Below are 18,296 nucleotides of genomic sequence, written 5' to 3' on the forward strand. Positions count from 1 at the left end.
AAGATCTTCATTATTAACCCACATGCCATCTGAGCAGAATTCACAGTCAATTGCTATTATGACTTCCCATTAAATACAAATAAAGGTCTATATATAATTCATAGAATAAGTAAATTTTTGACTGGAGTTTCATTATTTGATTTGCCCGTGCTGTATTCAATTATTCAGTTGAACTGTCAAAATGTATAATTTTACATAGAATATTGGATTAGTCTTTTACATTAATGGAACCTTTTCCATAGACATAAATTATAAAAAATTATATCCGATGTATTTTACATATTCTGCCAAAGCAGCTGGGATGAGTTGACCCCCCGAGGGCTTTTGTCCCAGGAAGGGGTCATCACATCCCCGTAGTGGAACAAGATAGACTTTCTTATGGTTTACAAAGTACTACAGCAAAATTAGCCTTTATATATTTCCATTTATTATTTATTGTTGATGCATATCTTCCTGCTTAACACCCTAAATATATTCAGTTATCAGTAAATGCACACTGCTCCTAAGAGGGACGTCTTCCCTACATTGCCCTATATTTTGCAGTTTTATTTTGTGCTGGAATAATTCTCCAGTCAACATTCCATTTATTTATGTTTATTAATGTGTGATGGTGACTGCCTGACTATGTTTATCGTTTTATTATTATGCTGTTACTTTACCTCAGTTTAGTCTCTTAATAAAATGTCTCATAGTGCTGTGGACTATGATGTTCTCCAGTAATACTATATGTGTGTGTTCCTGAACAATAATGAAGTATTTTATTGCGTAACTTTTTAATCAGTAATGATTAAAATCTGATCAGTAATCTCACTCTCTCTCTCTCTCTCTCTCTCTCTCTCTCTCTCGTGTTTGCAGGTGGAAAACCGGCCGAAGTACTATGGACGAGAGTGAGTTTCATTACACTCATTACAGACCCAGTTTAGATTCTACGGGTGTGGTGTGGACTGACATGAATCCCCAGTGTTTCAGGATTCAGACCTAATGCGATCTTATTAATATTCACTCTCTGATTTGATTTTCTGTGAAGGTATCATGGGATGATCTCCAGAGAGGAAGCCGACCAACTGCTCAGTGTGGCTGAGGGAAGTTATCTGATCCGAGAGAGCCAGAGACAGCCGGGCACATACACGTTAGCGCTACGGTACATGAACCTTCACCTTTGCCCTCTGACCTGTCCAGACTCCTCCTCTTCTTCAGGATGTCATAATAGAGTGAATTGCAGTAGTCAAGGCATGAAGTAATAAATGCATGGATGACTATTTCAAAGTTCTTTAGAGAAAGAAAATATTTAACTTTTGCGAGACGTCGTAAATGATAAAAACTTAACAACCGAATTAATCTGTTTATCGAACTTGAGACCTGAATCAAACAACACACCTAGATTTTTCACACATGGGGAGACATAAGAACTTAAGTCGTCAAGGTCAAGATCACCTAAGTCATAAAAATCACTTGGATCAAACAGTACTACTGTAAGGCCAGAAAATTGTGTATAAGCCACAATTTAACTTCCTGTAAACTTGCTAGCAGGACCTTTATGGAGCTTGAATCATTATGTTTAAAGGGCAGGTACAATTGGGTGTCATCAGCATATAAGTGAAAAGATACTCCATATTTCAAAAAGATGGAACCCAATGGCAGCAGGTATAAAGAGAACAGTGTTGGAGCAAGAATAGATCCCTGCGGAACACCACAGGAGAGATGTGCTGCTGAGGAAGTGTTTTCCAATGCATACAGAAAACTTCCTGTTAGATAAAAAGGACTGAAACCAATTTAGAACGGTGCCTTGAATGCCTACAAGATTTTCCAGTCGTGAAATAAGAATTGTATGATCAACCATATCGGAAGCTGAGCTGAGATCTAAAAGGACCAGAGCAACAGCACCCCCATTATCTGTAGCCAGCATGATGTCATTAGTAACTTTCAGTAGAGCAGATACGATTCAGGATTTTCTGAATCCTGACTGAAAAGTATCATATAGTGAATTAGATTCCAGAAAAGAATGTAGTTAAGTAAATACAACTTGGTCTGAAATTACCTAAATCAGACACATCAAGATTTTGTTGTAACAATTTGTAAAAATTACAAGATGTAACAAAATATTATTAACCCTGCTGATTTTAGCAGGGAACATTTTTCAAAATGCTAGAAATATGCTAACAGCATGTTAATATTTTAATTATAGGACTATAATTTATTGTATAGCCTAATAGACCTGTTTTAAAAGACCTTTTTTTAAAAACATTTTAATTGAGGAGATAACACAAGACACAAGTAAACACAACATGCAGTTTTTAAATGAAGGGTTTTTTTATGAAGGGAAAACAAAATCCAAACCCACATGGCCATGTGTGGCCCTGTTTGATCTATGGTTAATATTTAAATTTGATTGATGATCTGAAACATTAAAGTGTGACAAACATGCAAAAAAAAGGAAGGGGGCCAACACTTTTTCACACCACTGTATACTTATTTTATATATTAACACATTAATTATATATATATTCAGCAAAATGTTAAAACATCTTAGAAACATTTTTTGACCTTCAAACTTAAGCTTTTAAAAATTATTTTAAACTTTCTGACCCGACTTTGTCAAGCCAACATCAAAATTGGTCTTCAGACTACTCTTTTAGTTAATTTTGCATTTCAAAATTTTGTGAGTAAATGCCTCTATAAAGATGTTCTATGCAGCAATTGAAATTATTAGGGGTTTCGCTGACTGGTTGCTAATGTTGTCAGATTCATCTGTGCAAAACTAACCTCACAGCTCTCTTCTATTTTACCTCAGCATTTGTGTCTGTAACTTTTGCTCCTGTAACCTCTCATGATCATGTTAGTATCCCATCCATCTGTGACCTAGATCTCCACCCTTTCTCCAGTCTCTCTGCCGTATCTTGACCTTGTCTTGACCCCAGTGTATTTGGCTGATGTGTGATCACTTCTAACGTGTATTAGCAGAGATTTGTTTGGATGTAGAGCAGCACAGTGGATGTTTCAGAAGGGCATACAGGTTTGAGAAATCCGTCCAGCATTATTTTGCGTATGGAATGAAGTCTGTCCTTGAAGAGACTGTCTCCTAATTGGATTAGCGTGATGTTTGTTTACTTTGGCTGTTTTTTGCTATTCAGAGTCATCACTAGGGTTTTAAAAAGGCCATTGTTTTACATTTTTGTGTAATATTGGTCAAGGTTTCTTACATTAAATCAAGTTTATAATCTCTTTCTTTCTTTCTTTCTTTCTTTCTTTCTTTCTTTCTTTCCTTCTTTCTTTCGTTTTTAGTGTTTACTTTTTTCAGGTTTAGGACAATGTCACATTTCAGCCTCACTGACCCCTAGAATTAAATAAACTAATTTTACTTTTGTTTCATGAATACTCTGTATAAACAGCCTTTGTTATGATTGGTTAAACTCTGCACATTGTGACTCTGTGTCTTTTAGCAAACTAAAAACTGTTGATGTGTAAATGTGGGCTATACACAGAATATTTTTAAATTCACAGTAAGGACATTTATAATATTACAAAATATTTATATTTCAAACAAGCACTTCTCTTTTGATTGCAACTCCCCCCAAAAATATTTAGCAGCACAACTGGTTTCAACATGGATAATAAGAAATGTTTCTTGAGCATCAAATTAGCATATTAGAATGATTTCTGAAGGATCATGTGACACTGAAGACTGGAGTAATGATGCTGAAAATCCAGCTTTGATCACAGGATCAAATTATACTTTACAATATATTCAAATAGTAAATTGTAATAAAATTTAACAGTACTAGTTTTTTTCAAACAAATAATACAAATGCAACCTTAATGAGCCTAAGTGTCCTTTCAAAAACAATGAATCGAAGTGTGTTAATGTAAAAATTGTGCTGTAAAAGCTATGTTATAGGACTAGGGTTCGAGGTCCGTGTGTCCGAGAAACAAAAAGTCTCGAGATAATCCCTTTTAATCTGCCTGCTTGAGCAGACGGTTGGCCACACACTGCTACACATACTGCACGTGCTGAATTTCTAGTCCAAATTCTCTCTCTCTCTCTCTCTTCTCTCTCTCTCTCTCTCTCTCTCTCTCTCTCTCTCTCTCTCTCTCTCTCTCTCTCTCTCTCTCTCTCTCTCTCTCTGTGTGTGTGTGTTTCTCAGCCGATCTCTTGTGCTCATCCTCAGGCATGTGATTCCTCAGAGACAGCATCTGTTGTGTCCTGTGCACAAAGGCTTTAACATCAAAGAGCTCTATTGCCATCAGGCTTTAATGACATTAGCCTTTGTGCATGTGTTTGTGTTTCTGTGTGTGGTGTATCTTTCTAAAGTTACACAAACCTCTGTGTGTGTGTGTGTGTGTGTGTGTGTGTGTGCGTGCTGCTTCTGATATGAACTCCCTGTTGTGTGTATCTGTAAGTGTTTGCAGATCCGTCTGCATCTGATTTTGGGTGTGCTTGTGTGCAAGTCTAGGTTTGTGTGTGTGAGTCTCTGTGGGATCATAATCAAACTCCAACAGGAAGCACATGCATTATAAAACCTCAGCTGTGATGATTTCCAGTGGCTCATAACAGCATTACCATCTCTGATCAGGTTATAATAGATTGTCCTAGAGATTCGGGGATCAAACCGCTGTTTTCTGATACCATTTGATACAAATATTTAAACTGAAAGGAAAATTTTCTAAAACTGTTACTATGTCACCATATGCACATTCATTCTTTGCTTTATGTATGCTAAAGCTGCTTTATAAATATCTCCACTCTGTTTACTTTCACAATTGTGACCCTGGAACACAAAACCAGTCATAAGGGTAAATTTTTGAAATTGAGATTTATACATCATCTGAAGGCTGAATAAATAAGCTTTCCATTGATGTGTGGTTGGTTATGATGGGAAAATATTTGGCCGAGATACAACTATTTGAACATCTGGAATCTGAGGGTGCAAAAAAATAAAAAAATTTAGAAAATCACCTTTAAAGTTGTCCAAATTAAGTTCTTCGCAATTTATATTACTAATCAAAAATTAAGTTTTGATATATTTACAGTAGGACATTTACAAAATATCTGCATGGAACATGATCTTTACTTAATTTCCTAATAATTGTTGTAAAAGAAAAATCAATAATTTAACAATGTATTTTTGGCTATTGCTACAAATATACCCCAGCGATTTAAGACTGGTTTTGTGCTCCAGGGTCACAATTATGAATATATATTTTCAATTCAAACCGTGAGGGAGAAAGTGAATAGTTTGGATAAATTACTGTTGGTAATTTAGTGATTATTTTCATTCAAAGATTAACATGGTCGCGATGTCAAATATTAATAAATGACCAACCACATCAACAGCTGTTCGGCATTCAGGAACTTGGTCCTCCACAATGAGGTCTCTAGTAGAAAGATTTCAGCATCAACATTCTCATCTCAGTTCACCAGTCACCTGATATGAAAATTTTAACTCATAAAACATTGTATCATGAGCTGTGCACATCTAAATGAACACAGGGCCGTGCTTCACTCTGAAATGGCAAACTGTATTTATTTTATTAAATCGCAGCCTACTATCACAATTGGCCAATCTTATTTGGGTATCTAAAAGCTTGATTTTTAACCTTTTGAAAATGAAAAAATACAGATGTATATATTTTATTTTTCTAACAGTGCTTTTGCAATATTTCTTATTTCTTATAATTGACGGCGATGCATAACGAGTTCGCTTCTCACATGTCAGTTGTTCAGTCGCTATGCTCTAAACTGGATCTTCTTACAGGGGAGATGAGAGAACAAAAGAAAGTTGTCGCAGATCACGATAGATGCGTTGCCGCGCTCGAGCAACAGGTTGTGGACTTACAGGATCACCATAGGCGCAGCAATTTGCGTCTGGTTGGATTGCCTGAAGGTTCCGAAAAGGACGGCCCTATGGGCTTTTTGAAAAGATCTCTACCGACGTGGCTTCCGTCTCTGGCAGGCAAAGAGATTGAAGTGGAGCAAGCGTATCGCGTGTACACAAGCCTCTTCTCAGATCGCGCTAAACCATGGGTTTTCATCTTTAATCTGCTGCGGTACTCGGACAGGGAGCTCATTCTGCGGGCTGCCAGACTTCATGCCCCGGTGAAAACTTCCTACGGAGTAGCGCTGTCTTTCTTTCCAGATTTTTCTCCGGTCACTGCAAAAATAAGTGCATTTGCGCCAGTTAGGAAGGAGATGAGAGACGCTGGCATCCAGAATTTTCTCCTTTATCCTGCAGTGCTGAAGGTCATTCTCAATCAAGGTGAACCTAAAATGCTACACTCCCCAGAAGAAGCAAGAGTTTTTCTCAGATCCTTTTCATCCACCAACTCCCAGTGAACTTCAGCTGGACATTTGCTGTCTAATAGGAGAAGAGATGCTCTAAATGGTTAGGTGATGGTGTCTTTCACTGTTCACTTTAATGTTCACTTTTTAATTCATATTTCAATGTGCAAACAGTATCACTTACTGATTATGATATTTTATTTGTTTTAGTTGTATTCTACATCTCTCTTTTCTTTCTTTCTATCTTTTCTTTCTTTTTAATTAATTAATTTATTTTTATTTTTTTATATAGAAATGCTACCTAGTCGATATGTGGCTATGGGGCCAAATGTTGGTGCTTCAGTAATGTGCAGGTTTTTGTTAACACCACGGACCATATTAAGGGGTGCTGGCAGATCAAGGTTTGTTCTTGGTTTGATCTGCCATAGTTCATGGAATTGTGCTTATGTTTTTTTTAATGGAAACGAGGAGGGTGAGGGGGGTGGTTTAAAGGTAGAACTGGTTTTATTGGTCCGGAGGACTTTAAATATTACTATTTTAGATAAAGGTTGTTATACAGATGGTAGAATAACACGCATAAAAACAATAGTGGAGAATAGGAATATTGTATTTCTCTCAGTTTATGCCCCTTGTATTCCTGACCCAATTTTTTTCTCTGATTTGTCAACCTATCTCTTGAAGTTTTCAGATTTTGAAATTGTATTGGGTGCAGATACGAATTCTGTAATATCACATATCCTAGATAGATCTGGACCAAAGGAATCACACTCTCAAGCTTTTGTGTTCTGACAAACTTCGGCAATGTGTAACCTCATCCTTATTAAACCTTTCTGCTAAATCTTTCACTTTCTTTTCTGCGACTCATAAATCCTATTCGCGAATTGATCATTTTAATTTCTACTTCTTTATCTTCAGCTGTTCGTGATGCTGATATCTGTTCCTTATCTTTGTCGGATCATGATGGAAGTTGTGCAGGTTATCTCATATGCCTCTTTCCTTCAGAAAACCCGACACAAAAAGATAGTTGAACTGGAATCACAGCTCCAGAATCTGACTAGAGATAATCAGCGTTGTTTCTCAGACAATACACTCAGTAAAATCATGGCGGTTAGGTCCAAACTCAATTCAGTGCTGAGATCCAGGGCAGAATTCCTGATCCAAAGATCCAGGCAGAATTATTATTTTCAAGGGAGTAGACCAAGCCACCTTTTAGCCCTAAGATTACGCAACAGTGAAAAGTTTGCTAATATTTCAGCAGTGAAATCCCAATCTGGGCTCATGATGGCAGACCCAAATGACATTTAATATGGCCTTTCACTATTTTTACTCTAACCTCTATACTTCTTCTGCTGATGGTGACCCTGACACTTTTGCATCATTTCTGTCCAACCTTGATTTACCTAGGCTGTCAGATTCGGATTCAGAATACCTGGCTGAACCGATCTCTCTTCAGGAGCTGGAGTCAGCAATTCGATCTATGAACAAGGGGAAATCCCCAGGCATAGATGGCATTCCAATCGAATTGTATACTATTTTTGGTCTGATTTAGGCCGCCTCATGTTAGATATGATCCATTTTTCAGTTAATCAAGGCTCATTTCACCCATCTATTAATATAGCTGTTATTTCTCTTGTGTTAAAAAAAGATAAAGATCCGACTTCCTGTTCTAGTTACTGGCCACTTTGTTTGATAGGGACTGATTTTAAATTATATGCTAAAGTACCATCTCGTCATCTAGGGAAATTTATGAATAGGCTAGTTCATCATGACCAAACAGGATTCATTAGATCTCGCTCAGCTTCGGATAACTTACGCAGATTATATCATATTATTAATTCAAATGATAGTTTATCCTCCCCCTGTGCAGTATTATCTCTAGATGCGATGAAAGCTTTCGACCAGCTAGAATGGAACTATTTATGGGCGGTTCTACAGCATCTAGGTCTGGGATCGAGTTTCATAAATATGATAAAAGTTCTGTATGTGAATCCAGCAGCCACTGTTCTCACAGGTGCTGTTTGCTCTAACCCATTCTTTATACACCGAAGTACTCGTCATAGTTGCCTGTTATTTGCCCTATCCTTGGAACCCTTAGCTCAAGCGGTCCGAAAATCTGAAACTATTTCTCCCATAATTATACGGAATACTCATCATCATCATTTATTTGTTTGCTGATGATATCTTATTGTTTTTGGAGAAGCCATCACATTCTATTCCTCATGTGTTGAATTTATTTGACCATTTTGGATCTCTCTCTGGGTTTAAAATTAATTGGAGTAAAGGTCTCTGCACACTGAGTCCAAAATTTTCGCATGCGTTTTTTCGCATTCGCAATCTTAAAAATTTGTCACGCACAGAGACCTTGCACACTGAGTCCGATGCGTTTTGATTAATCCGTTACGAAAAAATTCGCAAAACTATGCAAAATGTCTTTAAGTAGTGAGGATGATTTTGTTGTCCTCTCTCTTTTTAAAAAAAGAAAAAGGAAATATTGGGTCCATCCAATCCTTAGATTGCGCAGAGGAAGGTTCCACCTCCTTATCAAAGAGCTGCGGGATTATCCCGAGAGATTCAAAGTTTATTTCAGGATGTCAGTGCCTCAGTTTGATACTTTGCTAGCGATTCTGAATCCACATAATAAAAAGACCACCAATTTCCGTGAACCAATTTATCCTGAACAGAGACTGTCTGAGGTATGAACACACACACACCGAACTGCGGCATCGGAAAGGTGTGCGCGCCAGGCATAAAAAATAGGCTACAGCAGTTCTTTATATTCTGTATTCCGCAATTTGTTTGTCATAAAGTGCGCTGTGCTGCAAGACGAAGTGTATTAATTTGTCTGACACTATTTTGGATTTTGGCTTTCGCTTGTACGGTGGCTCTGAATTGTCAAAACACCTTCTCAAAGCATCTCAAAATGCTTTATACGGATGCGAATAACGCAAAAAATCGAACCCGATCCGAATTTTTTTTTGACGGACGAAAATTTCGGAGGCAGTGTGCAAACGTGATTGACAAAACGTGAGGTCGTATTTATTTTTCAACGTGCAAAAATTTCGGACGAAAAATTCGGACTCAGTGTGCAATGGCCTTAAGTCATGTTTACTTCCCCTCAATTCTAAAATTGATTCCATGTCCCTTTCTATATCTATTCCATTGGTTCAAAACTTTAAGTACTTGGGGATAGATGTTTTTCCTTCCCTGCAGGAAATCTTATAATGGTATTCTAGCCAAAGTATCCTCAGATTTGGAAAATTGGTCTCGTCTTCCTACTTCTTTTCAGGCCCGTATATCGGTGATTAAAATGAATGTTCTCCCACGTATTAATTTCTTTTCTTCCATGATTCCTCTCGCTCCACCGGTTGGCTACTGGAATAAACTAGATGCATGTGTTTCGCTGTATATATGGGATGGGAAACGTCCTCGTATTAAATTGACTACCTTACAACAATGTAGATTACATGGAGGTCTTTCTTTCCCTAATTTTAGACTATATGCTCAAGTCTTTTCCCTCCACCCTTTAGCAGTTTGGTTTGATCCTGACGCTTCGGTGTCTTGTAGAGCAATTGAGGAATCTATTGTTTATCCATATAAATTGAAGCATCTTGTTTTTTCGGGAGTTCCGCTTAGGCAGTGTAAATCTCGGTTTGGTCCCATTGTAACCCATCTCCTCTCCACATGTTGAAAGACGTTCACAACTAGTTACAAAATGGCATAGGCATTCGCCTATTTTCCACAATAATAACCTTTTGTCAGGCAGTACTCCATTTCATTGTCCGCAATGGACTCATAATAAAGTAAACACTCTGGGAGATATCTATGATGATAGTGGTTTAAAATCCTTCCAGAATCTTAAAACTCAATATAATCTGCCAGGCACCTCCTTTTTTGTATTTGCGCATTAGATTGGCCCTACGGGAATATGGGGTGCCTTGGAACTCTCAACTGCCTGTTCACCCTTTGCACAAACTAATCCTTCCGAGGAATCTCCCTCCTCTGCTTCAGTCATCTATCTCTTTCTTCTTGAGCATTCATACAAACCTTTATCTATTACAACTGTTTGGGCTAAGGATCTTAATGAGGATGTGCATGTTTTATTTTACCGATCAGGTATGGGGTATGTTTAAATTGTCTTCTAAAAACCCTAATCACCAAATTATTCATTGGAAATTGCTGCATAGGGTTTACTTGACTCCAATGAAACATTTTTATATGAATCTGTCGTCTTCTCCTAAGTGTAACCTCTGTTCCCAAGGAGTTTTAGCCACGTTTTTGCTTTTTTTGGGGGGAGTGCCCCTCTCTCTCACTTTTTTGGACTCTCACAGGACCTATCATTTTTGTTGGGTACTGAGATATGTTTGGCTCCACGCTATTTTTTCATGAATGACTTTTGGGACACCTTGTCTGTCCAACAAAGATCTTTACTGTTAGCTGCTCTCACAGCAGCAAAAAAATTGCTAGTCAACAGTTGTAATCCTCCTCACACAATGGACAGAAGAACCTGGACTGTGTATTTGTTGGACATTGTCCCAATGGAACTCTCTACTTCTCATATACATGGATCTAACATGAAAACTGTAAATTCATGGCATTCAGCTTTTAATTTTGTCTTCATTTCTAAAATCTTTGTAAAAATTATTTTATTGTTATTTGTTTAGCTATTAACACTAGAACCGCCAGAGGTCGCTGTATACCTAAAAGCGCTAGCGGGTAAATTTTACCCACACGCATGGCAACTGTTTTTATATGGCTAAAGAACATATTATTTCATTGTATTATGCCACTGTCTTCACAAAGAAGTGTCTAGAGTCATGAAATGATTGTCTAGTCGTCAACTATATTTTTACCCTGTTGTTTTATGTTCAAGACTTTTTAATTCAGCCTACACTAATCCATTATGGTCAGTAAGCTAAAAAAAAAAAGCCTGCTCTGACAATGAAAATTAGAAGGTAGTAAATATTTGGGTGGTGTAATATTATAATACAATGTCAATATATTAATCAATATATTAGGATAACCCATGTTATTTAAATTACTTATTATTATTTATTAATATGATTTACTTATCAAAAGACAATAATGAGCAATAATAATTCACCACGCTGTATAGCATGATGCTATGACAAATGAAAGCGCACAGCTTCACCTAGGCCCAATTATTAATTTGTTTAGTTATATCATTTATAATTTGAATAAGAGAACAACACCAATAAACTTCGGGTAATCAAAAAAAATATTTTATTCATTGCATCATAGATCAGAGTTTTTATTTTTTTTATTCAGGAAACGGCCAGACTAGAATAAATAGCAACACAGTAGCGAACAATAAACGATATGGCAAGAAAAATGTGAAATAATAAAACCAAAGTTTGACCAATTATGAGTAACCTTAGGCTAAAACATCTAAATATGATGTCTGGATCACTGTCAGATGAGCCGTCAGATGCTAAGTCTAATATGTTATCTAATATGTTATCTAAATCTAATATGTTAAAACATAAGCGGCAAGCATATGACAGCATGAAAATACATGCATTATATAGCGGGTAAATTTGACCCGCACGGCGCTTATAGGTATAAATGCTCCTCTTTTTGATCTGGTTTTATCTAATTAATTTTTAACAACATTGGATTGTAAATTACATAATTTTAGTAAAATTCAATGACAGGGAGACTTGAATATTTTGTTGAAAATCTGTTATGTACATTTGAAAAACAGCTACGGGTAAAATTTACCCCGTGGCAGTTCTAGTGTTAATATTAATTAATGTGTTTATTATTATTATTATTATTTATTTTATGCTATTTATTTATTTTCTAAGTCTACCAAGGGGTGGGATGGGTTGGGGTGGGTTTTTAATTTGTACAGTTTCTTTTTGTTTTGTGCTACTATTCCAAGGAATAAAACGCTATAAACAGTTGTTAACAAAAAAAAACAATTTAGTAAAAATCACTAAAAAAATGTATTATTATATAGTTATATTGGGTTAAAAACAGTGGGAAAGTGACCTATGAAGTAGAATGAGTTTTTTTTTTTTTTTCGTATTAAAAATACCTTAAATGATCATCATTGAAGAAAAGTAGGTTTGCATGGGACATAGTAATCAGCCAAACCACACTGCATTTGGTCCACCCAGATGATTGACTGTAAACTAAACTAATATTCAAATACTGGCCAATAATAACACAGATCGTATACAAACAGATGTTTCAAAATCAGCCTGTTGGGTGGCAGATCAATTAATATTGAAGGGTGGATATTAAATATCATTGTTGCAAAAGCTTAGATAAACTTAAAATAGGTCAAAAGGTTCAAAATACAGTGATAACCATGTAGAATAGATGTTTAAATGTGTGTGTAAACTGGGCTATGAACTCTCTCTCTCTGTGTGTGTGTGGGGTGTGGGGGGGGGGGGGGGGTATCAGGTCTTCATATTGATCAACATATGAGCTCGTTACTCTCCACATTCATTACTACTACAAACCAAAGTACAGGAAGTTGATACATCCAGAGATGTTCAGTGCATGTGTGTGTGTGTGTGTCCGTGTCTCATTTCTCTGTGGATCGTCTCACAGCTGTGTGTTACAGCACTCGAGTCCAACACACACTCACTTTCTCATTCTCTCGCAGCTTTGGGAATCAGACGCGAAACTTCCGTCTGTTTTACGATGGGAAGCATTTTGTGGGAGAGAAGCGCTTCGAGTCCATCCATGACCTGGTAACGGATGGCCTGATCACGCTGTACATCGAGACCAAAGCTGCAGAATACATATCTAAGATGACTATCAACCCCATCTATGAGCACGTGGGCTACACCACCCTGAACCGCGAGCCGGCGCTGAAGAAAACCCTGCCCGTCTGCATAGACATACCCGACGGGAAGGACGCCGCCAGAGAAGAGACCGGCCTGGAGGAGATGGTGAGATACTGCAATGCAGTTACCCAGCATGCCTCTGTGTGTTTGTCTTGTCATGAGGTTTCATGAGTTTTTCCTTCAGATGACCTCTGCTTCAGCCATATGTATGACAGGGGTGAAGAGTTCAGTTTCAGTGTTTATGAATATGATTTCTACTGTGGAAATGATCCCTCATTGCCATCTTGGTCTTGTGCACCACACTGTCTCCCAATTTAATTTGTAGTTTGCTTGTCTTTGTTGTTTTCAGAATGATATGCTTTGGCAAAAAAAAAAAAAAAAACTCCAGATATCAGGGTGTTTAATCACCGGTTTTCTTGTGGTTTCTTATGGTGTTCTGATTTAAAAAAGAATCATTTTTAACTCTATGGCCTGAAAGTTTGAGATGAGTTGCTCATTGGCACCATTATGCTAAATGTCAGCATACTGTCCAGCTATAGTCAAGCTACCCATTTGAAATGGTGTTTAATAGTAAATCTCCATCATGTGCTTTCAGATGGAGTGGCATTTAATACACAGAGCCGTTCACTGACAAGCTACGCAATATCGCGTTCATAACCGAATGCGATTCAACTGCGATTTATAAACGCGATATTGAAGTGAAGTGTGAAGTGAAGTGACATACTGCCAAGTATGGTGACCCATACTCGGAATTCGTGCTCTGCATTTAACCCATCCAACGTGCACACACTTTAATTGTCAGCGATCTACGGCTCTGTGTATTAAATGCCGCTCTATCTGAAAGCACGTGATGGAGATTTATTACTGATCACAGAACCGGCTTTACTGACGAGATGCGCATGACAATCACATGCGATTTATTGTGCAGCCCTAAAAAGCGCTATATAATTATTATAATATTTAGAATGATCAGTGTTTTAACTCACAAGAGCAGGATGTGAGTGATTGAAGAGCTGCTGTCATGGCGACAGGACATCCCATAGTGCTGTGAGCTTTCAGATAAAGGAACGATTCAGTGTCACTTCAATTTTCAGCAGGACACTAAACCCTGAAAGATTTCAGATTTCCCACTATGACAAGTGTAATGGAGAGGATAACTGCACACTCTAGCTAGGATGAATGGCTGATTACGGTGGTCTGACTGATCATGTTCATCTTAAAAGCCTTTTGAAAGCTGTTTGTGCTCATGCTGGCAATGCAATGTTAAGTCCAGCTTGCAATATTTCCTGATCCCATCCCCATCAACTGCCCCATAAGAATAGCAAAATGGCAAAAAAAATAACAAAGAAAATGCTGTCATCATTTATTCACACTCATGTTGTTCCAAACATGACTGACTGACTTTCTTCTGCAAAACACAAAAGAAGAGATTTTGAAAAATGTCGGTAACCAAATAGTGTTTGTTCCCTTTGACTAGCATTGTATTTTTACCATATAATGGGAACCTAAAGTCTTTAAAATAGCTTATTTTTTGTTTTTCAGAAGAAAGTGAGTCAATAAATGTGAATAAATGATGACAGAATTTGTATGTTTGGGTGAACTGTCCCTTTAAGCAGGTGTGTGGGTGATTTGTCCTTCTGTACAGCTGTGATTGGTCTTGAGTTAATGAAGAGCAGCTGACAGATGAATTTATCTCTGCATTAATTCATGCATGTAATCAGACAATCAGGGATGATTTAAACGTGCAGTAATTACTCACAGCAGCTCACCGCTGGTCCTTACTGAGGCTCAGTCTGTTCACAATGCCTGGGAAAGCCATTTTCAAGGGCATAAATATTATGATGACAGTGTTTGTGTATTAATCTGATATGTGATGTTCTGTTGATGTCAGGTCTGTTTTGAACAGATATGCTTTGTTTCATAAATGTCCCAGTGCAGTGTGTTTGTGGGATCGTCTGTTCAGTGACTGTATCCAGACCAACACGTCTTCAGCAGAACTGTAGTATGTTACAGTAACAGACAGTCATATCCTGGAGGCCAGCAGGTATGATTTACATACTGTCTTTGGTAATATGAGCACAGATAATGAAAAAAAAAAAAAACTCTGCCAGTCTTTCTGTGTCCAGTGCTGGCTTTTGAACCTTGACCTTCAATATCAGTCCTCGGATGAGAAGTTTTATTACGTGATTGATTGAGGACAAAAACTGCTTATCCACTCTACTTTTTCACACACTTTTCAGTCCAAAGTTCAAACACCACTCCGTTTATCTATTTGGATCCTTACTTAATCTTATTTTTTAGACATTCATATTTTAGCTGTATCATGAGTTGAATGTCAAAATATCACAAAACAATTCAAGCTCACTGAAGCCAAGTAAACACTCAACAATTAAATAATAACTAATTACAAGCAATAGGACATAAAAAAAAAACTACAGAACAAATAAGAAATGCTACATTGTATAAAGATTTCATTTAACATTTCGCTTTAATTCTCAGGCACTGACTCGTTCGCCAAATTGAGCATCCAATCAGAGTTCACCCCGTTGAATCGTGCGTGCACCAAACAAACTCTCCCGACAGATTCTCACCGACGGCTGACCATTGGCTTGGTGTGTCCTGGCCTTAAATGCAGACGTCTATCAGCAGATCCGTCTATGTGCAGATATATTAGAGATCCGTGGCTTTCAAACGCTCTTGTGTGCTTCTGTGTGATCATTGTAGCCAATCACAGTCATATCTGTTGAGCGCGTAAACACATTGGCCAATCAGCAGTGTTTAAGAATCGGCTCAACAGCACTCAGATCTTAGTGGGAAATGGACGTTTTTTAAAACTTCAGTGCCGACTGGTACTGAAGTCAGTACATTTGACAACACTAATTTAAGCATTTGCATAAAAACTGAAATATACTTTGGGCTTAAGAATTGCTGTGCTGCTTTTTTATTTTTTTGACTGCTGTACCTTTAAGAGGTTTATATGTAAATTACCTCTGTTATGATTGGCTAATATCTTTGCATGTGTGACAGCTCGTACTTCTGCTTTATTACCTCACTATATTTGGCCAGGTTCCTAACCACACAACAAGAGATCGAAGACACATTTATTCAGCCAGGGCAGACAAAGACATTGCAGTTCCTTCTGATTGGCTGAGAATGTTTGAATTTAACCAATCAGCTGCTTTGTGTTTGCTTGGCAGTGTAACAATCACATTGAGAGAGAGACGGAGCCGGCCTTTTTAACGGACAGTAAGATTCTGCTAATGAGACAGAGCATTCAGTCTGCGTGAGTGACTGACAGCAGATTGCTTGTTTGATGGCGGTTGGGGGTTGTGTATCTTGGCAGTTTCGAGCAGTCATCCTCTATTCACCCTCATTAGGCTAGTTAAAAGATTATCACATGGTTAAAAAAAGAACCAACACACCTCTCTGTCCTTGCTTATCAAAGCTGATCTCAAAAGATATATCGACACTTAAGCTGAATTTGTGAATTTTGCATTAGAAGAAGCTTTTCTCAGAACTAACTTTAAAAATCCTGTGTCTTTGAATCAGCTGGTGATTTTTAGTGGATAGTCAGTTCTCCTCATGTTCACACAGGAACCACAGGTGTAGAGAATCACATTAACTATCAACATGATGCACTAACATTTGACCACTGTAAAAGTGTCACAATTTGTCTTCATTTTAAGCAGTGTTTTTATTCTTTTAACACTAAAAGGAAAAGTTCAGCAAAAACTGAACATTTGATAAATATACTCACCCTCAGGCCATCAGAGATGTAGATGAGTTTGTTTCTTCATGTGAACAGATTTGGAGAAATGTAGCATTACATCACTTGCTCACAAATGGATGCTCTGCAGTGAATGGGTGCCGTCAGAATGAAAATCCAAACAGCTGATAAAAACATAATAATCCACACCACTCCAGTCCATCAATTGATGTCAGGTCAAGAAGAGAAGCTGTGTGTTTGTAAAAAGCAAATCCAGATGTTTTTATATATTTACTTGAAGTACCCCATGTGATTTAAGTAAATATTTTAATAATTGAATAGCCTTTGCATGTTTACTTCAAAAACATTTTTTTATCCGTTTTAAAGTTTTTATCCATATTATTTTACATAGCTATTGTTATTAGAGTTAAAATGGCATGAACATTTCACAATATTTGTGACCAGGGTTTGAGAAACTAAAGAATTTTGTAAATAGTTTTGCTTAAAGTGAGACTTGAATATCCAAATACTTTTTGTTTGCATTAGATTGCCCTATACACTATATATTTTATAAACTTTTTCCTCCAGAGATCTGCTATCTAGCGTTATGACGCATAATATTGCATAAAATTGTCTGGTGGTCTGAGGTTCCGTATGCAAAATGAGGTCTGTGAGTGTGAATATGTCTCCATGATGATTATTTTTGGCTTGTTTCCGGCGTAACTGCTGCAGTAAGAGAGCCGCAGGGCTCATTAGATCAAGCTAAAGAACTCTGACATTTGTGGAGCACACTGGACAGAAGCAGCTCCAATGGGAAGTCCCAGTTTGACTGATAATCATAGCCATAGTCTCTGGTGAAATATTGTGTTGGTCACGTCACACTTGTGTGACGTTCCCTTGAATGTGAATAACACCAGCTCTTCATGACATCCGTTTATCTGTTACACTTGTAGCTGTATTATTCTGTTTGATTAATGTTTTTTTTCCTCCTCACCCTCTGCGCACAGCAGTAAATATTAGCGCTGAAGCGTTAGAATTTTCCGTTGTGTGCTTACGAATTATGAATCAGGAATGAGGCTCTATATTAAGCTGGCTTGTTTAGATATCCTCTCTAACACAGATACACACTGTGCATCAGTGAAGAGGGAGTTGTGTATGACTTGAGATTGATGAATAGTTTCAGTGTGTGATCAGGTTGAATGATTCAGGCAGGATTTGAGTTTTAGGAGCACTGTAGTTTCCAGAAATCACAGCAGATGTTCATCAGTCTGGAAAAGCACTGTTCATTCGTGCAGGAAACATGCACACGACGCACTTGACGTGATCTGTATAGCGTAAATCTCTGATGATTTTACAAAAATAGCATGCTCTCATATACATGGGTTAGTGATAGACTGATATATCTGCCAGAGTGATTCATCCGTTGGGGTTTTTTGGCCTGTTTGAGGTTAATAACATCCTGTAATTGGGCCAACATCCAAAGTTTTAAAATCTT

The 18,296-nt window shown here is 37.5% G+C and overlaps 1 protein-coding gene across 1 annotated transcript in view; it reads left to right on the forward strand.

Moving 5' to 3' along the window:
- Positions 1-18,296, forward strand: part of LOC306875693 (N-chimaerin-like) — a 64,927-nt gene that overhangs the window by 20,949 nt on the left and 25,682 nt on the right. The window contains exons 4-6 of the mRNA XM_079426373.1: positions 856-887; positions 1,028-1,141; positions 12,912-13,200. Of these exons, the coding sequence (XP_079282499.1) occupies positions 856-887; positions 1,028-1,141; positions 12,912-13,200 (435 nt within the window). The remainder of the gene's footprint in view (positions 1-855; positions 888-1,027; positions 1,142-12,911; positions 13,201-18,296) is intronic.

This window comes from Barbus barbus (genome assembly GCF_936440315.1).
Source record: "Barbus barbus genome assembly, chromosome: 10".
Classification (NCBI taxonomy): domain Eukaryota; kingdom Metazoa; phylum Chordata; class Actinopteri; order Cypriniformes; family Cyprinidae; genus Barbus; species Barbus barbus.